This window comes from Cricetulus griseus, chromosome 2 (assembly GCF_003668045.3).
Source record: "Cricetulus griseus strain 17A/GY chromosome 2, alternate assembly CriGri-PICRH-1.0, whole genome shotgun sequence".
Taxonomy (NCBI): domain Eukaryota; kingdom Metazoa; phylum Chordata; class Mammalia; order Rodentia; family Cricetidae; genus Cricetulus; species Cricetulus griseus.
Genome location: NC_048595.1, coordinates 212,530,265 through 212,552,654, shown reverse-complemented (window position 1 = coordinate 212,552,654; position 22,390 = coordinate 212,530,265). Strand labels below are relative to the sequence as shown.

General features: G+C 45.2%; 2 protein-coding genes across 2 annotated transcripts in view; both read left to right on the top strand.

Moving 5' to 3' along the window:
- Elp2 (elongator acetyltransferase complex subunit 2) overlaps nt 1-2,074 on the top strand; it is a 36,638-nt gene extending 34,564 nt beyond the window's left edge. Inside the window, exon 22 of the mRNA XM_027400587.2 lies at nt 1,281-2,074. Within this exon, the coding sequence (XP_027256388.1) occupies nt 1,281-1,470 (190 nt within the window). The 3' untranslated portion in view covers nt 1,471-2,074. The remainder of the gene's footprint in view (nt 1-1,280) is intronic.
- Nucleotides 2,075-10,077: 8,003 nt separating this feature from the next.
- Nucleotides 10,078-22,390, top strand: part of LOC113834026 (molybdenum cofactor sulfurase-like) — a 51,321-nt gene continuing 39,008 nt past the window's right edge. Inside the window, 3 exon segments of the mRNA XM_027400589.2 lie at nt 10,078-10,301; nt 16,467-16,556; nt 21,815-21,881. Coding sequence (XP_027256390.1) covers nt 10,160-10,301; nt 16,467-16,556; nt 21,815-21,881 — 299 coding nt within the window. The 5' untranslated portion in view covers nt 10,078-10,159.

Below are 22,390 nucleotides of genomic sequence, written 5' to 3'. Positions count from 1 at the left end.
GACTCATACTCACTCAGGCTGGTTTTTCAAACCCTGTTCTTCAGACTTGCACCTCATTCTTGCCTGCTGACCCACTGGCCCATATGAAGGTGAGATCTGTGCCCTGTGTTCTCTTTCAGTCTTTCTGCTTAAAACCTGTGTAGGAATTTTGCTCTTGATTTCATTCATTTTGAGTGCATGTTTGCAAGTTTGACATGGAAAGTATCGTACTTTCTCCAGGAGCTATTGCTAATCTGTTTGGTAGTGTCTTAGGCCTGCTTTTTGGGGGACTTGGGAGTAGGAACGAGTTCCTGTTCAATTTATTATCTTGCCCGATGCCCTATAGTTAGGTTACCCTGAGACCGTGGCTCTTACTGTGCAGTTCACTGAGGGTTTTACAGCATCTTTCTTTTACCCAGCAGTAAAAAAAAAAAACATTTAGTCCATCCATCTCATTAGCAGTGTCAGCAGAACAAAGTAACCTGAAATACTTTCAGTAATGTTGTCTTGAAAGACTATATTTTAAGAAATTTAAATTTATTTATGTGTGTGTTTGTGTATGAGCATGTACATGCAATGGTATGTTAGAGGTTAACTTGGAGGAGTTGGATTCTCAGAGGTGTTGAACTAAGGTCGACTGGCTTGTTTGGAAGTGCCTTTACATCTTGCTGGCCTCTGAAAGCCTTAATAGTCATTTCAGGTCAGATGGTGATGTTGCATGCCTTTAATCCCAGCACTCAGGAGGCAGAGGCAGGTGGATCTATGGTTTCGAAGCCAGCCTGGTCTACAGAGTGAGTTCTGGGACAGCCAGGGCTGTATAGAGAAACCTTATCTTGAAAAAACAAAACAAAACAAAGGTCATTCTATTGATGCTTAAAACATGACAGAAATGTATTATTTCTTGTTCTTTTTTGTGGTGTCATTGCCCAATGAGTAAGGTATTAGTCTATTTTAGAAGTAGAGTAAGATACTTTCATTATAGTATAAAATTACTGGAGTGTTAGACTTCTATCCATTTATAACAGCTGTACAGGTGCCCAGGTTATATCACTGCAGACAAACTTCTTTTTTTCTTTCTTTTTTTAATTTTTTAATTTTTTTTTATTTTTTGGTCTTTTGAAACAGGGTTTCTCTGTGCAACTTTGGAGCCTGTCCTGGAACTCACTTTGTAGAACAGGCTGGCCTCGAACTCACAGAGATCCGCCTGCCTCTGCCTCCTGAGTGCTATGGAGACAAACTTCTAGTGGGGTAATGTAATCATGACTTGTGTTGACCTTTTGATATCTCTGTCTCATTTACAGCCAAAGTCACGCACTTGGTATCAGAAGGATAAGCTGGAAGAACTGCAATAGAAACACTAGGAGGCGTCAACAGGGCATTGAGTGGCTGCACTTTGCAAGCTGTGGTGAAGATCACACTGTCAAGATTTACAGGGTTAACAGATGTGCGCTGACAGACTCACCACAACCTGCCAGTCCTGATGGGTCTTAAAATGCTTGTTATGTATATAGATCACCTTTCTTTACCCTCATGATTGACTGAGTTTCCCTATCTGGGTCTCAGTCCTTCTACTGTCCCCTGGAGGCCATGGTTGCTTTCCCTTGTTATATGCTACACATACAATTAATTACCCAGAACCTTATCCATGCTGTGTGTTCTGGATTGAGAACACTTGTTCTTCATGGCCAGATTTGTCTGATTTTGCATTATGTTGAGTGTTTAGCTCTCTCTGTGTCTGTTTAGTGTTATGTCTGTGTTAGTTTAGTGTTAGAGGAAGGGTACTAGATAAAGAAAAAAGGTTATTTAGCTTAGAGTTCTGGGAGTTCAAGAGCATGGCCCTGGAATCTGCTTGGTTGTGGTGAGGGCCTGGTGGGTGGGATGACAATAGTGGGAAATGTGTCTGGGAAAGGGAGATTCCATGATGGGACAGGAAGCCAGAGAGATTGAGGGAGGTACCATATCTACTTAAAACCCTCTCACTCTTAAAGGCCTGATCACCAGTCACCAGACCCTGCCTCTTATGGGTTCCCCTTCCTGTAACATCACCACATTAGACAATAAACTTTCAGCATGTGACTTCTGGAGTCTACACTCAGACCGTGTCCAGAGTACTTTCTTTGGGATGCTTTCTTATTTATCACATTCTTTAGAGGCTGGAGATTTGAGGAAATAACAGAGAAGCCCAGAGTGTTCGATTTTTACTATTATACTCCCTTTAAATAAGCATACCACACACAGTGTGCTGTCTTGACCTCTTCTTCCTACTAGCTTCCAATATTCCAGAACTTGGCAGGCGGTTGTAAGCTTGAGCTGTAGCCATTCCCTTCCTTTATCTAAAGAAAGGCATTGAGATTAAAAGCTTCAAGTATTATTTCTAGATATAAAGTAGTAAGTTAGGGGCTGAACAGTAAGCGATCTGAGTTTAGATGACAGCTGATGTCATGACAGTGAAGGGTGAGCATCATCAGGGAGGCAACAGTGGGAAACTTGGGCCTGGAGACATTGGGATGAGGAAGGCCTGTATTAGTGGGAGTTTGGGAGAGGTTTGGACTACTGCAAGGCTGGGACTCACCACAGCCCTCCTGGAAAATGACAAGTCGATGTGTAGAAGGAAGGAAAATGGGGATTTTCCAGTTGGGAGCAGATACCGTTGTCAAGCTGAGGTTATCTTTCCCCCTATTTTACTTACCCCCTCTGCTCATAGCATGGAATTTCAGACAGCACAGTGAATGAAGTGGATGGGTTTTGTCTTGACAGCTTTCCTAGGCAGAGGAGAGATGATAGGATTTTCCCAAGTACACTTTTGCTTTGAAAACCAGGAGTCACGTATGTCCCTGTGTCTCTTTGGTCTCATCAGAGGAAAGTGGATCTGTTACTCATTCCAAAGGGAGAGAGTGAGAACTGAAGACATTGCACATGGAGACTAAGTCTCCCTGGCAGCATTGGGAAGTCCTGGGTGGGCTGTTGCTGAGCTGTTCTCAGCCCCTGCTGAGCTAAAAGGGGTAAGACAAGATATGCTGCTTTCAGTAGTTTTTTCACGTGTGTGTGTGTGTGTGTGTGTGTGTGTGTGTGTGTGTGTGTGTGTGAGCATCACCTCTCCAGCTGTTCATAAACTGGTAACTGGCACTGACCCTTGAATTTTGCATTTGTGGGAAGTTGGGAGCCTGAGACTATATTTGAAACAAGTTCCAAGGAACACAAGTCTCAGTCTCGATGGCATTCCTGTCATGTTGTAACCTCAGCTCTCCCACCCCCGCCCCCAACCATACATCTACGCCCACTGGTATCAGTTCCAGGGATGTTAGGCCCAGAGATAGAAACTGCTTCAACCATCTTCAGGTGACTGAAATACCCTCCAGCTTTAGAAGCCCTGTGACACAGCTTGAGCACACAACTACAATACCATCCATACCGTTTTTTGATATTGATGCCTTCCTTTTAAAGAGTCTTTAAACTCTTAGAAGTATCTTTCTGGGTCAGCCTTCTGTACAACAATGAGGGTTCAGTTTCTGATTTTAGTGCCATTTTGAAAAGTCCATGGAATGGGTAGTGTGGCCCCAAAAGCACACATAAGAGTGAGCATGGTGACTCACAACAATCCCAGCACTTTGGTAGCTTTTTATTTCTGTATTCAGTAACTATGACCTTAGAGTTCACATGGCAAAAGACCTCGTGTACACACAGTGGTTGGTACAAGGTGTTGGTCTGTTGCTGTTGGTGTCCTGATTTGGGGGTCCTTATAAATTGTACAGGTTTTTTTTTTTTTGGTTCATTGTTGTGAAGAGGCACCAAGACCACAGCAACTCTTAAAAAGGAAAGCATTTAATTGGGGCTTGCTTACAGGTTATGTTAATATGCTGTTTTTATTACTATAGTTCTGTAGTACAACTTGAAATCAGGGATGGTGATGGCTCTAGAAGTTCTTTTATAATTCAGTATTGTTTTAGCTATCCTGGGTTTTTTGTTTTTCCATATGAAGGTGAAAATTATCTTTCCAATATTTGTAAAGAATTGTTTTGGAATTTTGATGGGGATTATATTGAATCTGTAGATTGCTTTTGGCATGATGGCTGTTTTACTGTATTAACCCTACTGACTAAAGAGTATGGGAGATCTTTCCATTTTTCTGATGTCTTTTTCAATGTCTTAAAAGTTTTTATTATACAAGTCCTTCACTTACTTGGTTAGAGTTAGCCCCCAAGGTATTTTTTGAGGCTATTATGAAAGGTATTGTTTCCCTGACTTCTTCCTCAGTCTGTCATTTGTATACAGGGAGGATACTGATTTTTGTCTCCTGCTACTTTGCTGAAGGTGTTTTTCAGCTGTAGAAGCTTCCTGGTGGAGATTTTAGGGTCTCTTATGCATAAAATCATGTCATCTGTAAATAAGAGTACTTTGAGTTTTTTCCTTTCCTCTTGATCTCCTTCGGTTGTCTTTATGGTTCTAGCTAAGACTTTAAGACTATATTGAATAGGTATGGGAAAAGTGGACAGCCATGTCTTGTTTCTGATTTTAGTAGAAATGCTTTGAGTTTCTCTCCATTTAGGTTGATGTTGGCTGTGGGCTTACTGTATATAGTCGATATTATTTTGAGGTATATCCCTTGTGTCTCTGGCTCTATGGGTCTTATTTTTGTGTGTGGTCTTTGGAGACAGAGTTTCTCTGTGTAGCCCTGGCTGCCCTGAAGCTCTCTATTGTAGCCCAGGCTAGCCTTGAAACTCCAGTGAGTGCAGTTCAGGTGGGAGGAAGATACCTGTAAGCACATTGTTCTTGAGCTGAGGGTAAGAATGGAGAGATTGTAATGGAGGGCAGGGAGGATAGCCCCAACGGTGTGTGGTCACCAGGGGTTCCACATACAGAGTATTTCTGGCTGCTGACACAAGGGAATAGGAGTGGACTAGAAGGGAGGGTTCACAGGGAGGGGAAGCTCATTCAACCAAGGTTTGGCCAAGTCCCCAGGGAATGGAGGTCCAGCCAGTGTTCTTAACTACTGAGGCATCTCCAGCACTGCAGGTGCCTGAAAAAATAGATTTTCTGTTTTAGTTATGTGTATATGTCTCTGTGTGTGTATGTGCAAGTGAGTGCAGGTGTGCAAGGAGGCCAGAGGTGTTGGATTTCCTTGAAGCTTGAGTTACAGGTGGCTGTGCAACGTCCATGGGTGCTGGGAATGGAAATCAGGGTCCCTTTAAGGTCACTATGTGTTTCTAACTTTAGAACTATCTCTCCAGCTCAGTCAGTGTCTCTTTTGGACTCCCTGTGCCTCTGTCTCTCAACTGCTGCAATTTTGTGTGAGCCACCATGCCTAGCTCCTTGTAAGTGCTTTTGGGGTCATATTACCCATTCTTTTGGCCTTTCAAAAATGATTCTGGTGGGGCATTGGTGGCACACGCCTTTAGTCTCAGCACTCAGGAGGCAGAGGCAGGCGGATCTCTGTGAGTTTGAGGCCAGCCTGGTCTAAAGAGTGAGTGCCAGGACAGGCTCCAAAGCTACAGAGAAATTTATAAATTGCTGTGATTTTGCAACACTCAGGAGAGCAGGTCCTGCACCTCACATGGGCAGCACAATAGAGCCAACCCCATTGGCAGAGGTGTGGGTAAGTCAGCCTGATAGTGTGAGCATGGGAGAACTGTCCCCATTACTCACCCGTCATGTGGCAGCATGGGCAGAAGAGAGATGTCATGCCCCACCCCACTCCCCACGCCTGCTGCCCATCAACACCTGAGGCAGGTGGGAGATCTGGCCTTGAGCAAGGGGTCACTCGCTCATCAGCTGCAGCACCCGGGTGAGTGACCCCTATGCCATGCCTGGGCAACACAGGTGTAGATGTGGGAGATCGGACTCTGAGCACATGAAAGCAGGAGAACTGGCCCTGCCCCTTGCTTATTGCTGCAAAGGGTGAATTCACCAAGGCAATGCAGAAGAGCTCACCCTGATGTCGATGACAAGGGAGAGCTGGCAGGCTGACAAACCCTGCAACTACCCAGGCCCAGAACCAGGGTTATTGTTGACCCACTCCAATATCCACCTCATCTGTGATCTGCAGACCCAAGCTGCAGGATCTCCACAACACAGGGCAGCAGCAGGTAACCAAGAGGCGCTCCAGTGAGGGCCTGGCATCGATAGTGTAGCAGAAATCGGAGGTCTCAAACCAGACCAATGACTCTTTGCAAATGATGAACACTTGCAGGTAAAGATATGTGGATAAAAGTGTTTACCTTGTGACTCACTATGTCACACTACAGCTTCCATGACAAGATTTTCCCTTTTCTTTTTTTTCTCTTAAATTTTATCTGGGGCAGGGGCTGCAAGGGTAGAGGGTGGATATTCAGGGACTGGGAAATGTATGAGATCCAGATGCATGCTATGAAAGACACAAGGATTAAATAAAGAGAAAGTTTAAAAAAAGAAAAAAGGTTGCTGTGGTCATGGTTCACATCTTAGAAAACTACCTAAGATGATTAACATCTGAGGGTTCATGCTAAGTGAAATAGGCCCGCTACAAAGGGAGATAATGGGTGTATCACTTATCTTAGCTCTCCAGAGAAAGCATGCCTAAAGACAATACAGTGGTGCTGACCAGAGCCTGAGGAGGAGGAGATGGAGAATTGTGTGATGGGCAGACTATCACGAAACAAAAAGGTTCTGGATATTGTACAATGAGCATACAGATGTATATAATTGGTGCTTACAATGACAGGTATGTTTAACCACAGTTAAAAGATGTTCATAGACACACCCTTTTTCCTGGGTGTTAATTGGTATGCCTTAGAAACCCCCAAATAAAATATGTTTGGACACTAAGCTAAAACAAAGAGATCTTCACTCTGGGTATTGGGGTCATCATACTAATATATATATATATATATATAAATTCCCTGTATAGTCTCTAAATGGGAAAAGGTATGAACAGGCAAACCCATAGATGGGATATCAAAGGATGTATTTTGTTACTCCTTCCCCTTCTAACAAATAGTAGGTGGCTCAGTTGGAACCTCCTGACACCACAGGCAAGAAGCCTGGATGACAGGGACCAAAGACTGGAGGGAAGGGAGAGAAAGAATGGATGGTTGTGCTCTGGAAGGTCTAGAGAACCCTGTACCCAATCAGGTGGGCCTGTTGTTGAGGAACCAAGTTGGAAGGCATCCTCCTGGGGTCTGAGTGTTAGCTCTGTCAGCTCTTTCAAGGGCTCCCTCCAGCTAGTGGCCACTGACTGTCCGGCTGGTTGCCTTGACTGAGTTCTGTGTGTTCCTGAAGGCCACCTACGTGCAGCTCAGAACCCCCACTTGAGGAATCAGTGGATGAAGTTTTGCATCTGGCTTTCACCATGGGCAAACTTTCCCTTCATCTCTGTGAATGGAAAGAATATTAGAGTATTAATTGGTTTACACTTCAACTATGTATGAAAGAAAGTGTAAAATTATCTCTGTTCTTTATACAAGATAGACTATTTCTCAAAAAGAGTCAAATTAGGCAACCCAGAATGGATAGGGAATTTCTCAACAACACCAGACACTCAGGCTTTAAATATGCCCCGTGTCTTCCACCTGTCAGTTGCTTGGCCTGCCATGATCTCTGCATTCCAGCTAGAAAGGAAGAGAAAAACCTTTCCCTAACTAAGGGAATTTCTTGAAGTCCACATAGCTCTGTCCAATATCATTGACTAGAATATAGGATTCTGGCTATATTCAGTATAATGAGAAGCTGGGAAGTGAATTCCACTCCCCCAGACACTTTGGTTTCTGAGTCGGAGTTTCCACTGTATCTTAGTCTTTCTTCTCTCTGGTTTCCTCCCCACTCCTGCCATCTCACCTCCCTCCTTCTCTTCTCCCTACCCCCTTGCTGAACTGAGGTTCTAATCCAGGGTTTCCCCATGCCTGAAAACACTTTACCAAGGAGCTACACCCCTAGCCCCAGAATGGCTTTTTTGGTCCACCACACCTAGCAGGGTGCATTGTCACCCAGTTACAGAATTAGGGGTGTATCAATTTGCTAAGGCAAATAAGCCAGCAGGAAGCATCCTCCAGTGTTACCTGCCAGTTACTATGTAGAATGGCTAATATTTCCCCTTTTTGGTGGTATAGAGTTGAGAGGCAAAGAGCAGAAGGGAGGTGAGGTGTGTCCCAGCACAGAAGGAAGACAGGAGGGGCGGCTTCTGAATGAATACAGGAGCAGTTCAACTCCCAGGAAAAACAGCACCAGGAGGAGGCAACCCGTGTGTGCTATGATTCTGCTAGTACTCTTGGCTTTTGTTTCAAACATTACATTATGAATGTAAATATAATGGACCCTTGTTTCCAATCTCTTCATGATTCCAAACTGCCCTTTCAGCTCCTACACACAGAAAAGTTCTCTTCAGCCCCTCCGGGCAAGGAGCTTCCTGTTTTTTATTTCTTTCCATTGCCGCCTAGTTTGTTCTACTGCAGCAGATGGCTGTGCTTGGGAAAGAAAGCTGCTCCATTTCTCAACTGGCCCTCTTCTGATTTCCTAACCACCCCAATACCTAGACGTGCAGCTTCTCTTTTAGGGAGGAACACGCTACTTAGGTGGATGTACAGAATTACTTGCATGATCTAAACCAAATTCACTCTTGTAGGAAACACCCACCCAAACCTCATGCTAACTTGCCTGGAGATTTGATTCATTAGGCTTGGACCCCCAACTTCCTCCAAGACCAAGAGGCAAGGTCTTCTGGGGCTCGTTGGTGAGTGAGCTCCTTCTCCATCCAAGTTGGCCCTTACAAAGAAGCTCTGTGACAGAATTGACCTCACTAGGTCAAAGTAAACTAGCTAAATTATGGTAACCCTCACAGATCATTAGGCCCTATCTTGTAGTTCTCCCATTTATACTAACTTTCTCTGTGTCACTGTCACCACTCAGCCCTCTTTCCTGAGCTCCTGAGGTACCCTCATAAGCCTTCCATGTGTCTTGTTTCTCCAGCCTCAGACACTAACATTTTTTAGTACTGATTGGCAATATCCACTTAAATGGTATGAATGGAGCCCCACGTTGTCTCCTCTGTGCCTGAGCTCCTTGCTTCCCAATCCCTGAGCCAGGCTTCCAGACCCCACTTGTCCCTGAGTCCCATTACTTTGCACTATCTGGACCTCATAACCTCACTGTTCCGGGCCAGGACACATCTGCCCAAACTTTGAAGCAGCACCAAGCAAGAAGGCACACTTAACCACAGGCTTCTCTACCATCATCACCTATCCCACTATCTCTTTGGCTCTAACCCAGAATGTTGGGCTGGGAGTGGCTGGCTTTGATCCAGGCTTCAAACTTGGGCGTGGTGGCTTCCCATCTGGTCGCCCAGCTGTTGGTTTCTGGGCCTCAGTCTGGGTTCTCCATTGTGCAGGAATGTGAGCCTTTTTCCTAGTCCCCACAGTACATGCAGTTCTTAAGAACCGTTCCCTAGTGATGCCTGAGTTCTGATGGTGTCTTCCCATGCTACCAGGTATTGCACAACCAACCACTTCCCCATCGTTGTCAGATCTAGCCTGCGACTTGGCGCACCTGTCGCCTCCCAGTCCTTGAGCTGGCGGGTTTGTCTCGCTCTCCCAGCAGTGCTCTGGCACAGGGTCGCTGTGCTCTGAGCCGCCTGGGTGCAGGAGAGAAAGCCCAGTTCACCAGCAGCCCTTGACCGGGTCACACTAGAGCTTCCGGGCTCCAACGTTGCACAATCTGCACAATCGCTGGGAGTTTATCCAGCAGTCAGTCCAATGGTTTTCCTCTGAAACTCGGAGCGCTGGCGACCGCAGCAGTCCAAGTGCTCTTCCCTTGCGGGTCTGAAGCTCATGGGGCCAGGGTCCCTGGTTCTGGGCCAGGGACACCCGGGATCACATATTCCTGTCGAGAAGGCACACACTCCCTTGTTCCTTCCACCTGCCTCAGTGGCACGGAGATATCCCAGGACTCCCGCCCAGGTGTCTTGGATGTCACCCGAGTAACGCCGGGCTGTGTCAGAGACCGCGAAGTTCGTGGCTGGGTCCTGTCCCAGGTGGCCAAAGGCCACACCGAAGTGAAAGCACTCCGTGAGTCAGCGCGCCGAGAGGAGGCTGGCCCGCGAGGCACCGCCCCTGGGTGGGGACCCGAGTCACCCACTGCCGGCCCAGAGAAGTCTCTGGCTTCGCGTACTTCCCGGGCTGGGTGGCCTGGATCCCTTAGACGGGAGGCGCTGGTCATGGCCTGCCGGGCGGCAGAGCGGGGACCTGAGCCCCCGGACTTCCAGCGCCACCCAGAAGCCATAGCACCGCGTCTGGCCCAAGGCTACCGGCTGCACAGCACGAGAGAGCTGCGGGACCTGGAGTTCGGCCGCCTAGCAGGTGAGGGGCGGGTGCGGGGACACGAGGGGACACGCGGGGCTGGAACCTGCGTGCGAGGCGCGCTGTCTCACTTGGGGCGCACTTTGTACTTGATCTCAGCTAAAAGATCAAGAAGAGATGGACTCCTTGGGAATCGAAAGTCTGGGAGAAATTGTGAGCGCCTGCTTGGGTAGCCGACTCCCCGCTGTCCCTTCCGCAGTAGCAAGACTTCTTGCTATAACTGTTGCATAGACTGCTCCGTGGTGCGAGACCACCCTGACCTCACCTCACACTTCAAATAGGTTCTCTTTGCCCGCCTCTGTTGCCGGGAGAATACCGGACCCTAAAGACCCCATCGCAGCCAAGCTCACACAATTCAGAATATTGAGCAGAGGTGTTTCTCAGATGTCCCACACGGGGCCAGGGTTGCGCGGGAGGCCACTGCACGCAGTTTGGAAAAGTGATTCTGTGGCGGCGGAGAACCCAGAGATGGTGATCAACTGACAGATCACCCGAGGCCACGCCCCTCTCCGAAACCACGTCCTGTCTGTATTCTTTTCGAAACATTACTACTATTATCATTTTGGTATTTTAAACAGGGTTCTATGTAGTCATGTAGTCTAGGTTGACCTTGAACTCGCTTTGTAGTCGAGGCTTGCCTTGAACTTTTGAGCTTTGGGTTTAAAGGCGTTTCCGCCCAAGCTCGCCTGGCACCAAACCTCGTTTTTCTCTTTTCTGTAGCCAGAACAATGTTCTATGTGAGCTCTAGCTTGCTGGGAAACTGGAAGAATTAGAGAAGCATGCAATTTGAGCTTTAACAGGACAGGCCTGAGAGCCTGTGAGTCGGACCGGATCACACCCTTTGGGATCACAAGGTGGAACCTGTTAATTGAGTTGGATATTAAGCTCAGATTAACTGCAGGTGTAGCAGAGCCCAGCCTACTGCTGCAGGTTGAGTACTCACCCTTAGTCAGGAATGTGACTGGAAAGGGGGCTTCATTAAACTTCAAGAACCCACTGTGGAGCAGGAAGGTCATGGGCTAGGGTACACGGGTTTGTTTGATCACTCCGGGTGTCTGCCCCCCTGTGTGTGACAGAACAGTGGTGCTTTAGTCTTTTCCTCTTTTGGAATAGTAACTAAGAATCCTTTGGGGGCCTCGGAAAGTGGCCTCCTCCCTTGGGTCTCTCTTCCTTTCTATGTATTTCTCCCCATTCTTCCCTGTGCCTTGCCACTGGCTGGAGACAGCCCTTAACTTCATTGCTGCCTCCCTCCATCCCTCTCTCCCTACTCTGCCCTTACTAGGGGACTTTCCTATCAAACAGAAATAGTCGGCTGTGAGTACCCACAGGTGCGCAGGGCAGTAGGTCCCTCTTTTTGAAGCAGGTCCCCGAGCCCAGTGAATGATTATTTTAGTGTCACAGTTCTGTAATCTCAAATGCCGCCAATCTTAATCTCTCATACCTTCAACGCTTCATACAGGTATGTTCAGGTCCCTCCTGGCTCCACTCCTTTCCCTTATAGAGCAGCCCCCAAACTTGACATTAGCTTGTAGTAGCCAGTCCTTCAGGCTGGCCTTTAGTGCCCTTTAACACCCACAGTGATAGTGTGTAGGTTCTTTAATTTATGTATGTATTTATTTATGTGTTTATTTATTTATTTACTTTTAGACAGTATTAGTCTGAACTCAGCCCTAGAACTCATTATTTAGCCCAGGCTGGCCTCAATCTTATGACCATCTTTCTGCCTTAGCCTCTCAAGTGGTAGGATTACAGGTGAGAGTCGCTATACCCAGACAGGTCCTATATTTACTTAGAGAATTCCTTGGATGCATTGTGGTTGAGATAGACACCCCCCAAGAGAGAAGGGGTGGGAAGGAAAAGAGATTTATTCACTGTGTAGTCCTGGCTGGCCTGGAACTTTCTATGTAGACCAGGTTGGCCTTGAACACACACAGATTATCTGCCTCTGTCTTCTGAGTGCTGGGATTATAGGTGTGTACCACCATGCCTAGCCTGAAATACATTTTGTGCATGTGCACTTGTGTACCGAGACAAGAGGATGTGACAAGTGTCTTCCTCTGTCTTCTCTACCTTATTTCTTGAAGCAAGGCCTCCACCTCCCCGGCCACAGCATTAAATGTGTACACCACCACACCCATTTTTTTTTTCCCATCTAAGGGATGGAACTCTGGCCTCAGGCTTGAATTGTGAGCACTCAGAAATCTTCCCATCCCTGAAGTAAACTTTTGTGGCCTAAACAGGTGCTTTTTTCTACCTCTGAAATGTTGGAGCATATTCACTTCTTTTTTTCTCCATAGAAACAAGCTGGAGAGAGGCTGAGGAGTAACCCCCATCGAGCCAGAATGGTCTAGCCCCTGCCTCTTCTTCCCCTCCCTGAAGATTTTCTGTAGAGTTGAAAATGTACCTGCTTAACAACTGGTGCTCTGAGCAATTAAATGTATAGACTACAGGAGCTGAAAAGTTTTGCTTAGTTGGAAAGGGATTTCCTGGCCTTAGTGAAAGGGGTGTACTGACTATCCAGCTGTGGCCTGGGTAGATCAGTTAGGTGCTGACTGACAATTAAAGGTTCATGGCCCAGAGGAATCCTGGTCTCTCTCCCCCTTTCTCCACTCCTTCCCCCTCTCTCTTTTCCCCTCCCCCTCTACCTATTCTCTCTCTCTCCTCTATATCTCTGTATCTCTGAATATTAGTTTCTCAGAACCAGGCAACTAATGAAGCAGCCAAGTATGTCAAAGAAAATAAAAGTTGTTTGACTTCTCTTTCTGCAAAACCTAATGATAGTTGGCTTTTGTATCGGTTGCCTGTTTTTCTTCACTCTGAAAATTGTGTTTGTTGTGTTCCAGGCATCCAGCTGGGTTCTATCAAATACCTACTAACTATCATCCCACTTATGAATGTCAGAACAGGGGTCTAGAATGGCTGGTGGGTGAGCCAAGATTCTGTTTGGCCGGCTGACTTGGATTTGCACTGTTGGCCTTCTAAGATTGGATCTCTGGTTCACCTAACTCAGTTGCCTTCTTTTGCAAGATTAACTGTTGAACCAAGCCAAACAAAGCAGGCTCTTCCTGAATGGCTTCCTAGTCCTTTGGAAGACTCTGGGCAAGATGCACAGAGCTCCTCAGAGCCTGAGTCTCATCCATGCATTGGCTCTTTGCCCGAAGATCTTTTTAAAATTATAATAATTAAAATGTATTATGTGTATGGGTATTTTGTTTGATATATATGTTACATGCATGCCTGGTGCCTATGGAGGCCAGAAGTGTGCATCAGATCCTCTGGGACTGAAGTTTCGAGTCACCATGTGGGTGCTGGGAATTGAAGAGGAGCCAATGCTCTTAACCATGAAGCCATCACCCTAGCTCTCACATGAACATTGTAGTACATTGACTGTTGGATGCCCAAAGCCTTTCTTTCATTTGGTGAACTTTTATTTTTACAATCTTCAGTGAATAATAAAAGAATTATTTTTAAAAAGACGTTTTTAATTCTCTGAGAATTTTATATAATGTATTTTGGTTATCTTCACTTTCCACTTCTCCCCCAGCTCCTCCCAAACTTAACCTCCACCTTCCTACACCCTCTGAACTCTGTGTCCTCTATTATTTATTATTATTATTATTATCCACTAAACTCAATTTGTGCTGACCACATACTTTGGGTATGGGGCCATTTGGAGCATGGGTGTCCTAGAAAACACTTTAAAAAATTGGGGGAGATGATATATGCAGATTCAATATTAATAGACATCAGATTCAAAAGATGACAATGAACGGCCAAGGACATTCCCTGGGTTCCACCTGCTCTTACACTGCCACCCCAGGGCCAGTGGCTGTCACTGGTGTGCTTCTCCAGCCGTTGTCTATGTTGATAAACATGTAACCCCCTTTCCTATGAAGGCAAACCATAACATTTCTCACTCTTGGACACTACTTGAAGGTGTGGAGATATGACTAATAATGATGATTTCAGAGGGAGGTGAATGAGAATGTTCCAGAATTAAGTGACATAAGCACACTACAGCCACTAAGTTGTACACTTACGGGGGATGGATTTTATGGTATGTGGGTTATATCTTGATGAAATTGTTGTAAAACAAACGAAAATCTACCCTGCATGACACACAAAACTGTTAAGTGAATTAAAAATAAATAGATTTATTCCTATTTTATGAATTTGCAATGGTATCCCAGAATTTGCTTCATCTGAGTACTGTATTTGTTTGTGTGTCCAAATGCCAATGCTCTCATGTGTGCATGTGTGGTTTCACAAGTGTAGCTGGGCATTGGTGGCGCACACCTTTAATCCCAGCACTCGGGAGGCAGAGGCAGGTGGATCTCTGTGAGTTCAAGGCCAGCCTGGTCTCCAGAGCAAGTGTCAAAAATAGGCTCCAAAGCTACACAGAGAAACCCTGTCTCGAAAAAACCAAAAAACCAAAAAAAAAAAAAAAATCCAAAACAAGTGTATGTGAGCACCTGTTATGAGCATAAGTCAACCTGTAGCTCTTTAGTTATCACCCACCTTGTTTATTTGAGACAGGGTCTCTCATCACCCTGGTGCTTGTGGTTCAGACAGGATGGCTGCTCAGAGTGGCCCAAGCACCTACCTGCTCGGCCTCCCCACTGGTGGGATCACAAGCACGGAATCTGGAGATCCGAGTCAGATTTCTAAGCTTTCATGGCAAGGGCTTGACCAACTAGCTCTGGCCCCATCTCATGCCGGCTCCATCTCATGTCAGTGCTTTCGAAGTAGTGGATGGGTGTGGACAAACCTTATCTGAAATGCATGCTAATGGCCATTCCTTTTTCAGTCTTGTGTTTTTTTTTATAATGTTGCATTGGATATCTTCACATACAGGTCATTTTTTTGAAATCCTAGGTTCCATGAGATACACCTGCAAAAGGAATTGTTGGGGCAAAGTGACTGCATTTAATGTGTGACTGATGTCGCTGAAATGTTATTCCATGAAGTTGCCCTAATTTATCCCTTTGTTAGCCATGTGCCATAGGCTTGCTGCCAGCATCCTTACGCCACAGAGAGGCACTAATCTTTTGATCTCTGCCAATCTGATCAGCAGATCCTAGTATCTCCAGCTTGTAAGTTTGTCTTTTGTCTTCAGGGGCGAGGCAGCAAGGATGGTTCTACCCCCTATCTCTCAGAAGCTCTAGTAGTGAGTCTAGGACAGTGGAGCAGTGTGGGAATGAAAGGTCAGGGCTCACCTTCCCTGGAAACACTGTTTCCAGAACAAGGCGGGAATGAGTATGAAACTGCTGTGTCGTCATTCATCACAAAGGTCTACTGGTCACTTCTGGCTGGTAAGAGGGCAACTTATCAGGTAGGCTCCTCAAGACTGTGTGCTTATATTAAGAAACACACATAAAGATGTTCAGGGATATCAGTTGAAGGGTTTGAGACTGGGTATTGCTGCACACCTGGAATCCCAGCTCTTGGGAGGTTGAAGCAGGAGGATCAAGAATGCAAAGGCATACAATGACTACATAGAGAATTTGAGGCCAGCATGGGGTATGTGAAATCCCGCCTCAGAAACAAAAGAATGGGTACCATTGTGTGTAACACAAGTAAATAAAAGACCCAGAGACTGATATTTGGGTTCAAGCTTCAAGCTGAGTATCAGAAAAGCAAAACAGCTGGCCCTTAGCTTCTTATCTCTACCTCAGGCTGAATGGGCAGGTCCTATCTCCATAAGCTAGCACCAACCACAGACTGTATCCCTTTCTCAGCATGGCTGGAGAATGAATGCTCCTATCTTCAGTGTGGCTGGAGAATGAATGCCTCTCTGAGACCTTGCTTCTGTCTTATATACTTCCCTAATGTTGGGATTAAAGGTGTGAGTTATAATTCTCTTTTAGACAGTTTCACTCTTGTGTAGATCTGGATGGCCTTGGACTCACAGAGATATGTCTATCTCTTAATCCTGAGTCCTAGGATTAAAGGTATGTACTACCACCTCCTAGTTTCTGGCAGCTGGGATTAAAGGTGTGTGCCTGGCTTCTATGGTCTGAGGCTGATTTTGCTTAATAAATTATAAACAATATCTCACCACAAGTGTGTTCACATGGGTCAGGCTTACATAAAGTGACTAGGGTTACTTTATGACCAATGGAGAAGAACCTGCAGCTTTATTTGTGATTTTTTTTCTTTTTTTAGGAACTGTCTACCTTGATCATGCAGGAGCCACCTTGTTCCCCAAGAGACAGCTAACAAACTTCACTAAGGATCTCATGGAAAATGTCTATGGTAAAGAACATCACACACAGAGATTTTAGCCAACTACACACAACTGATTAACTGATTAATTTGAGTTTATCCATGCTGGCTTCATGGAGTACATGGCAAATACCTGGAGCAAGATCAGACCCATGCCAGATAGAGGGTCTGACCAACACCCTGGGTCATTGTGCATCATATACATGAGTCTGAGGTAGAAAGTTTTGGCTCAGAGACATAAAGACTACTTCTGGAATGGGTTTGTGTCAGGAAGAAAATATATGTTTGAAATTGCTGTGTTGGGTGGTAGTAAAACACTGTACAGTGCAGAGGGTATGGGGGCATGAAGAACATTCATTCACTTACTCTGTGCATTCCCTGAGCCACTATGGTGTGTGGTTTGTAGTGCTATAACATCAAAAGAAAGCATAACACCTTTCTTGGTGGAGACCTGGAAGACAAGACCTTAATCAAACAATCTCCTTAATCAAATGTGCTTAGCAACTGTTCAAAAGGCTGTGCATGAAGGCAGCTGGAATCATGGGCATCTGCATTTGCAGAAAGACAATAGTGTTGGCAGTGTGCATGTTAGGGGAGTTGGGAGAGGAGCACATGTTGGATGATGAGCCAGAATTCGCTGGGACAACAGGAGGAGATACCATGGAGGCGGTTGTAATGGCAAAAGCCAGGATCTAGGACCACAGATGGGAGGAGAATGGCAGAAGTCTGAATGGATAGGGTGTTGGGGTAGGGCCATTCAGGGTACTGCAGGTGATGCAGTGGTGGTCCTTATTCTAGGAAGGATGGATAGTCATCAGGGGCATTCAGCAGCAGTAGAGTGAGCTCAGGAGATAAATCAGAAGAGATATATAATGCTAATATCAGTTGATCAACACACCACTCACTGAACACGTGTCATGTTATCAGGGGCTGCCTAAATGTGTGGCATGTATTACTGCCATGCATCTGTATGACATTCTAAGAGCCATAGATTGTGTTATTAAGCTTATGTAGTATAGTTGTTCCTTCCAAGTAGGACATGGCCTTCATCTGGAATCAGAGCACTCTGGTCACCTGTATAAGTCCCTCACAGGATGGGGCCCATTGATGGTCCCTTGTAGAAGGCTAATGGAGGGCCTCATAGGACTCAGTAGTATTCTCAAGATCCCCAAGGCCACCACCATCCCCAAGCTTTATACAAGAGAAAAACAGTTGACTGTGTTGGGACTATGCTGTAGTTGGTAAACTGCCTATAACTTCCCCAGGGGATGGTGTAGCTATCTTTGAGTGACCCACATTCTTGTGAGTAGCCTCAGGAAACTCACTGGCTTACCAAGCTTGTCATGGATGGGTCTTTGCTTTGGCCTTTGATGTTCACGTGTCTCGCTGGGAATAGTCTCCTGACACCTTGATTTACAGGCAAGCAAATGGAGCCCAGAAAGGGCAAGTAACTAACCGAATGCTACACATTTGGACTGTTCTGGAGCTGGGGGAATAGGGCCACAGGAGCTGTATCCAGGTGATTTGGCTCCAGAGCCTAAGTCCAGGTCCTCCCACCCCAAGATGCCCCTGTTCATGACAGGAGTTTGAGTCTTCACACTGGGCAGTCAGGAGATCTTTAAGTCTGAGGAATCCTCAGAGAAGGTGCCACTGAGAGATTTTATCTTGATTTGCAGAGACCTGAAATTCTCCTTCTGCAACCTTGATAAAAGCCATAACTATGGGAAAGAAGCCTGAGAGATGGCAGCTTCAAGATCCAAGTGATCCTAAAGACACAGGGTTAAAAACTGAGCTTAGGAAAAAAGGCAACAAGAGAGTGTGTGCCAAGTCTCACAGTGTGGTAGTTGCAGTGGCCACATCCAGTATGACCCTTTGATGTAGGTTAGGGAAGAATATAAAGCAAACAGGCCAAATCTGCATCAATGTGTACGACTTGTCCTTCTTTGGGAACGTGAATGCCTGGCTCTGCCAGTTAGGCCTTTCCAGAAATCAGTATTTGCACCTCTTCCTAGGTGCCACTTGGTTTTACAAATAAGCAGAGTGGTTTTGAGTTATAATTTACACATTATAGCACTCACCCAATTCAGTTGTGCAATTCAGTGATTTAAGAAAAGTTTAAATTGGGGGCTGGAGAGATGGCTCAGAGGTTAAGAGCACTGACTGTTCTTCCAGAGGTCCTGAGTTCAATTCCCAGCAACCACAAGGTGGCTCACAACCACCTTGAATGAGATCTGGTGCCCTCTGCTGGCATGCAGGCACAAGACTGTATACATAATAAATAAATAAAATCTTAAAAAAAAAAGAAAAGAAAAGTTTAAATTGCTTTATTATTTTAAGTGTGTGGGTGCTTTGTTTGCATGTATGTCTGTGCACCACTTCTGTGCACTGCACTCAGAGGCCAGAAGAGGCCACAAGAGTGTCAGGTCCTTCAGAACTGGAGTTACAGATGGTTATAAGTTGCCTTTTGGATGCTAGGAATTGAACCTAGATCTTCTAGAAGAGCTGAAAGTATGCTTAACCACTAAGCCACATCTCCAGGCCCTTCAGTAATTTTTAGGTGTTCCCAGTGAGTGATTCAACCATCACTATATGTCTGTTAGACATTCTTATTTCTCCATGAGATTCCCCAACCATCCATAGTTAAATCCATTAACTCATCGCTTCCATTTTCTCTCTACTGGCCTCAGTGGACATTTCTTATAAATGAAATCATACAGCACATGTAGCACGAAATCCCAGAGACAGATATTGGGGTTCAAGCTGAAGATCAGATAAGTAAAGCAGCCAGCTACTAGAGAGTTCTCTGTAGATGAAGTTTCTGTCTCACCCAGTCCCTCAGCCGTTTAATCACAAATAAACACACAAAGGCTTATACTAATTATAAATTGGCTGATGGCTCAGGCTTCTTATTGGCTAGCTGTCTCTTACCAACCCATTTCTATTAATCTGTGTATCTCTACATGGTCTTGGTTTACTGGTGATGCCTAGGACTCTTTCTTCCTAGGCAACTACATGGGCGTCTCTTTCCCGCCTCACCCTCTGCTTTTCTCTTCCCAGAATCCTCCTAGTCAGTAGCCCTTCCTGTACTTCCTGCCTGGCTACATCCTATCTGTCCATTGGCCAAACCATTTTTATTCATCGACCAATAAAGAGAAGCATATATTTATAGCATGCCAAAGAACATCTCCCATCAGTTCTCACCTCTACCAATGCTCAGACTGAAGGGGCCATCCACCAAACCTCAAACTGCTCCCGACTATACTGCTTCTCAGACTCTCCAGAGACTGCACTAAGCCTTATATTCCTCTCTAGGGCTGGGATCAAAGGTGTGAGCTCTCTTTCTCCTTAAGACTGATTCACTCTCATGTAGAGTAGGGTGGCCTTGAATTCTCAGAGATGCATCTGCCTCTTTCTCCCGAGTGCTGGGATGAAGGTGTGGCCTATATGGCTAGCTAGTGGCTTAATGTGTACGTAGCTAACTAGTGGCTTAGCTCTGCATTCTGATCTTCAGGTAAGCTTTAATTGTTAGGTTACAAACAAAATAGCACTTCAAGCATGCAGCTTCTTATGACTGGAGTGTTTTAAAAATATTTTATTAGAATATATTAATTATACATAGTAATGGGTTTTATTATGAAATTTTCATATATGTATATGTACATGTATCCTGATCATTATCACCCCCATGACCTTCACCTGTCCCCTTCCCACTTCTGCATACTTCCTCCTTCTTTTCAACTAGTCCCCTTCAGCTTTCATGTCTTTTGGGAGACATGGTTGAGAGATTATTTATAGGACCATGGGCACCTTAACCAGTGGCTACTTCACTGAAGGAAATGTCTACTCCTCCCATCAACCATCAGCTGTATATAGGTATTCCAGGATGGCTAAGTCCTTATAAGCCCCTATCCTACTCCATGATGGAGTGTTAATAGACCCAACCATCTTCAGGTCTGGTGATCACGATGGTGATCACAGGTGCTATGAGTTCAAGGGAGCAATAGCCATGTTATGTCTAGAAGACAGCATCCTAGAATACTCTTCCTCTGGCTATTACATTCCTTCTGTTCCCATTTCCATGAGATCTCCTGAGTCTTGGAAAGGTCATAGAAATGTCCATTTGTGGCTGAGTGTGGTGATATATTGTTTATGATTTATTAAAGCCACTGGAGGTCAAAATATCAAAGCAGCCATACTAGTTAACCATAGAATCCAGGCACACACCTTTAATCCCAGGACTCAGGAGACAAAGGCAGATGGATCTTGTTGAGCTCAAGGCCATCCAGGGCTACATGAGATTGAATCATTCTAAAAGAGTAACAGCTCACACCTTTAGTTCCAGCACCAGAGAGGTATAAAATATAGGAGCAGAGTCTTCAGTAGTCAGTCTTAGGCATGGGTTCTCCAGCCACGCTGAAGAGAGGCAGCAGTCTAAGACTTGTTGAGAGCTCATGGAGACAGGATCAGCCCTTTTAGCCTGAGGTAGCGGTAAGAGGTAGTGGCTTGGCTGCTTTGCTTCTCTGATCTTCAGCTTGAAGCTTGAATCCCAATATCAGTCTCTGGGTCTTTAATTTTAGTGTTACAGCTGAGCATTCAACAGTCACTTGTTCTCAGCACTTTGACAAGTTATATGTCTCTGCAGTAATTGCCACCAACTGCAAAACAAACAAACAAAAAAACCAAAACATTTCTGACCAAAACTGAGAGTATCACTAATCTATGGGCATCAATATTAATATTCACAGATAGCTTTACAGACACATTGTATCTATTTATTAGAATAACAACAATAGTTTCCTTACTAGGGCCCATGACATCCCTAGCCACAGGCTTTTGACCATGTTTACAGTTCCAGATGTGAACTACCTGCCATGGCCTCAATCAGAAAGCAGTTGGTTTTCTTCATAGTAGTTATTCCACTATTACAGTGTGGGCATAATTTTTCTCACAGCAGCCTATTAAAGCTTAGCATGTTTCTGATGTTCATTGCTATAATAACTAATAGTTTTTTTTCTTTTTTATTGCCAAATCGTTGCCCACTGTATGGGGATTGCTATACTTGCCTGTCTGTTCATAGTCACTGACCGTTTCTGCTCCTTCCAGAATTTGGCTTTATGACTAGAATTGATATGAACATTTGTGTAGTCTGTATGGATATAAGCATTTATTCTGTTTGAGTAGGTACCAAGAATGGAATAAGTTCTTGAGAAATGGAGGCACAGGGCTTTGAAGGAACACAGGGAGAGACCTCATTATGATTCTAAAGCTTTGTCTCTGTAACCTGCCAGGTAACCCTCACAGCCAGAACATCACCAGCAGGCTCACCCATGACACTGTGGAGCAGGTCCGCTACAGGTGAGCCCCAGCCTACCTAAGATGGTTATGTAGGTGGATGGACTTCCTAGTAGAAGCCTGTATCCCACAAAACTTCTGAGGGGGGCTCAGAATGAATTCAGGTAAAAAGCAACATATGAATGACAGTAACCAGGAGGTCAGAAGACAGAGGACAAGAGTAAGTACAGTATGGATTGAGAAACACAAGATGCTGGCTCTGCGTGGATGCTGGAGTGACAGTGGCTCAGGTTTCCAGCTATGTCTTCAGAAAGATGCACCACTTAATGGTTTACCTTTTCATAGATTGCTTTATTAGAGATTTTCATTTATTCTTAATCCCACTATCATTTTGAGACAAGGTATGTGGTAGCTTGCCTCTAGCTCTCTTTTGTAGCAGTGCTGGCCACGAACTCCTGATCCTCCTGTCTTCGCTTTCTAACTGCTGGAATTGCAGATGTGCACCACTGTGCACAACTACCCCATTATTTTCACTGGTTCTTGCATGTTAGAGAGCTCTTTAATTGTTTTCC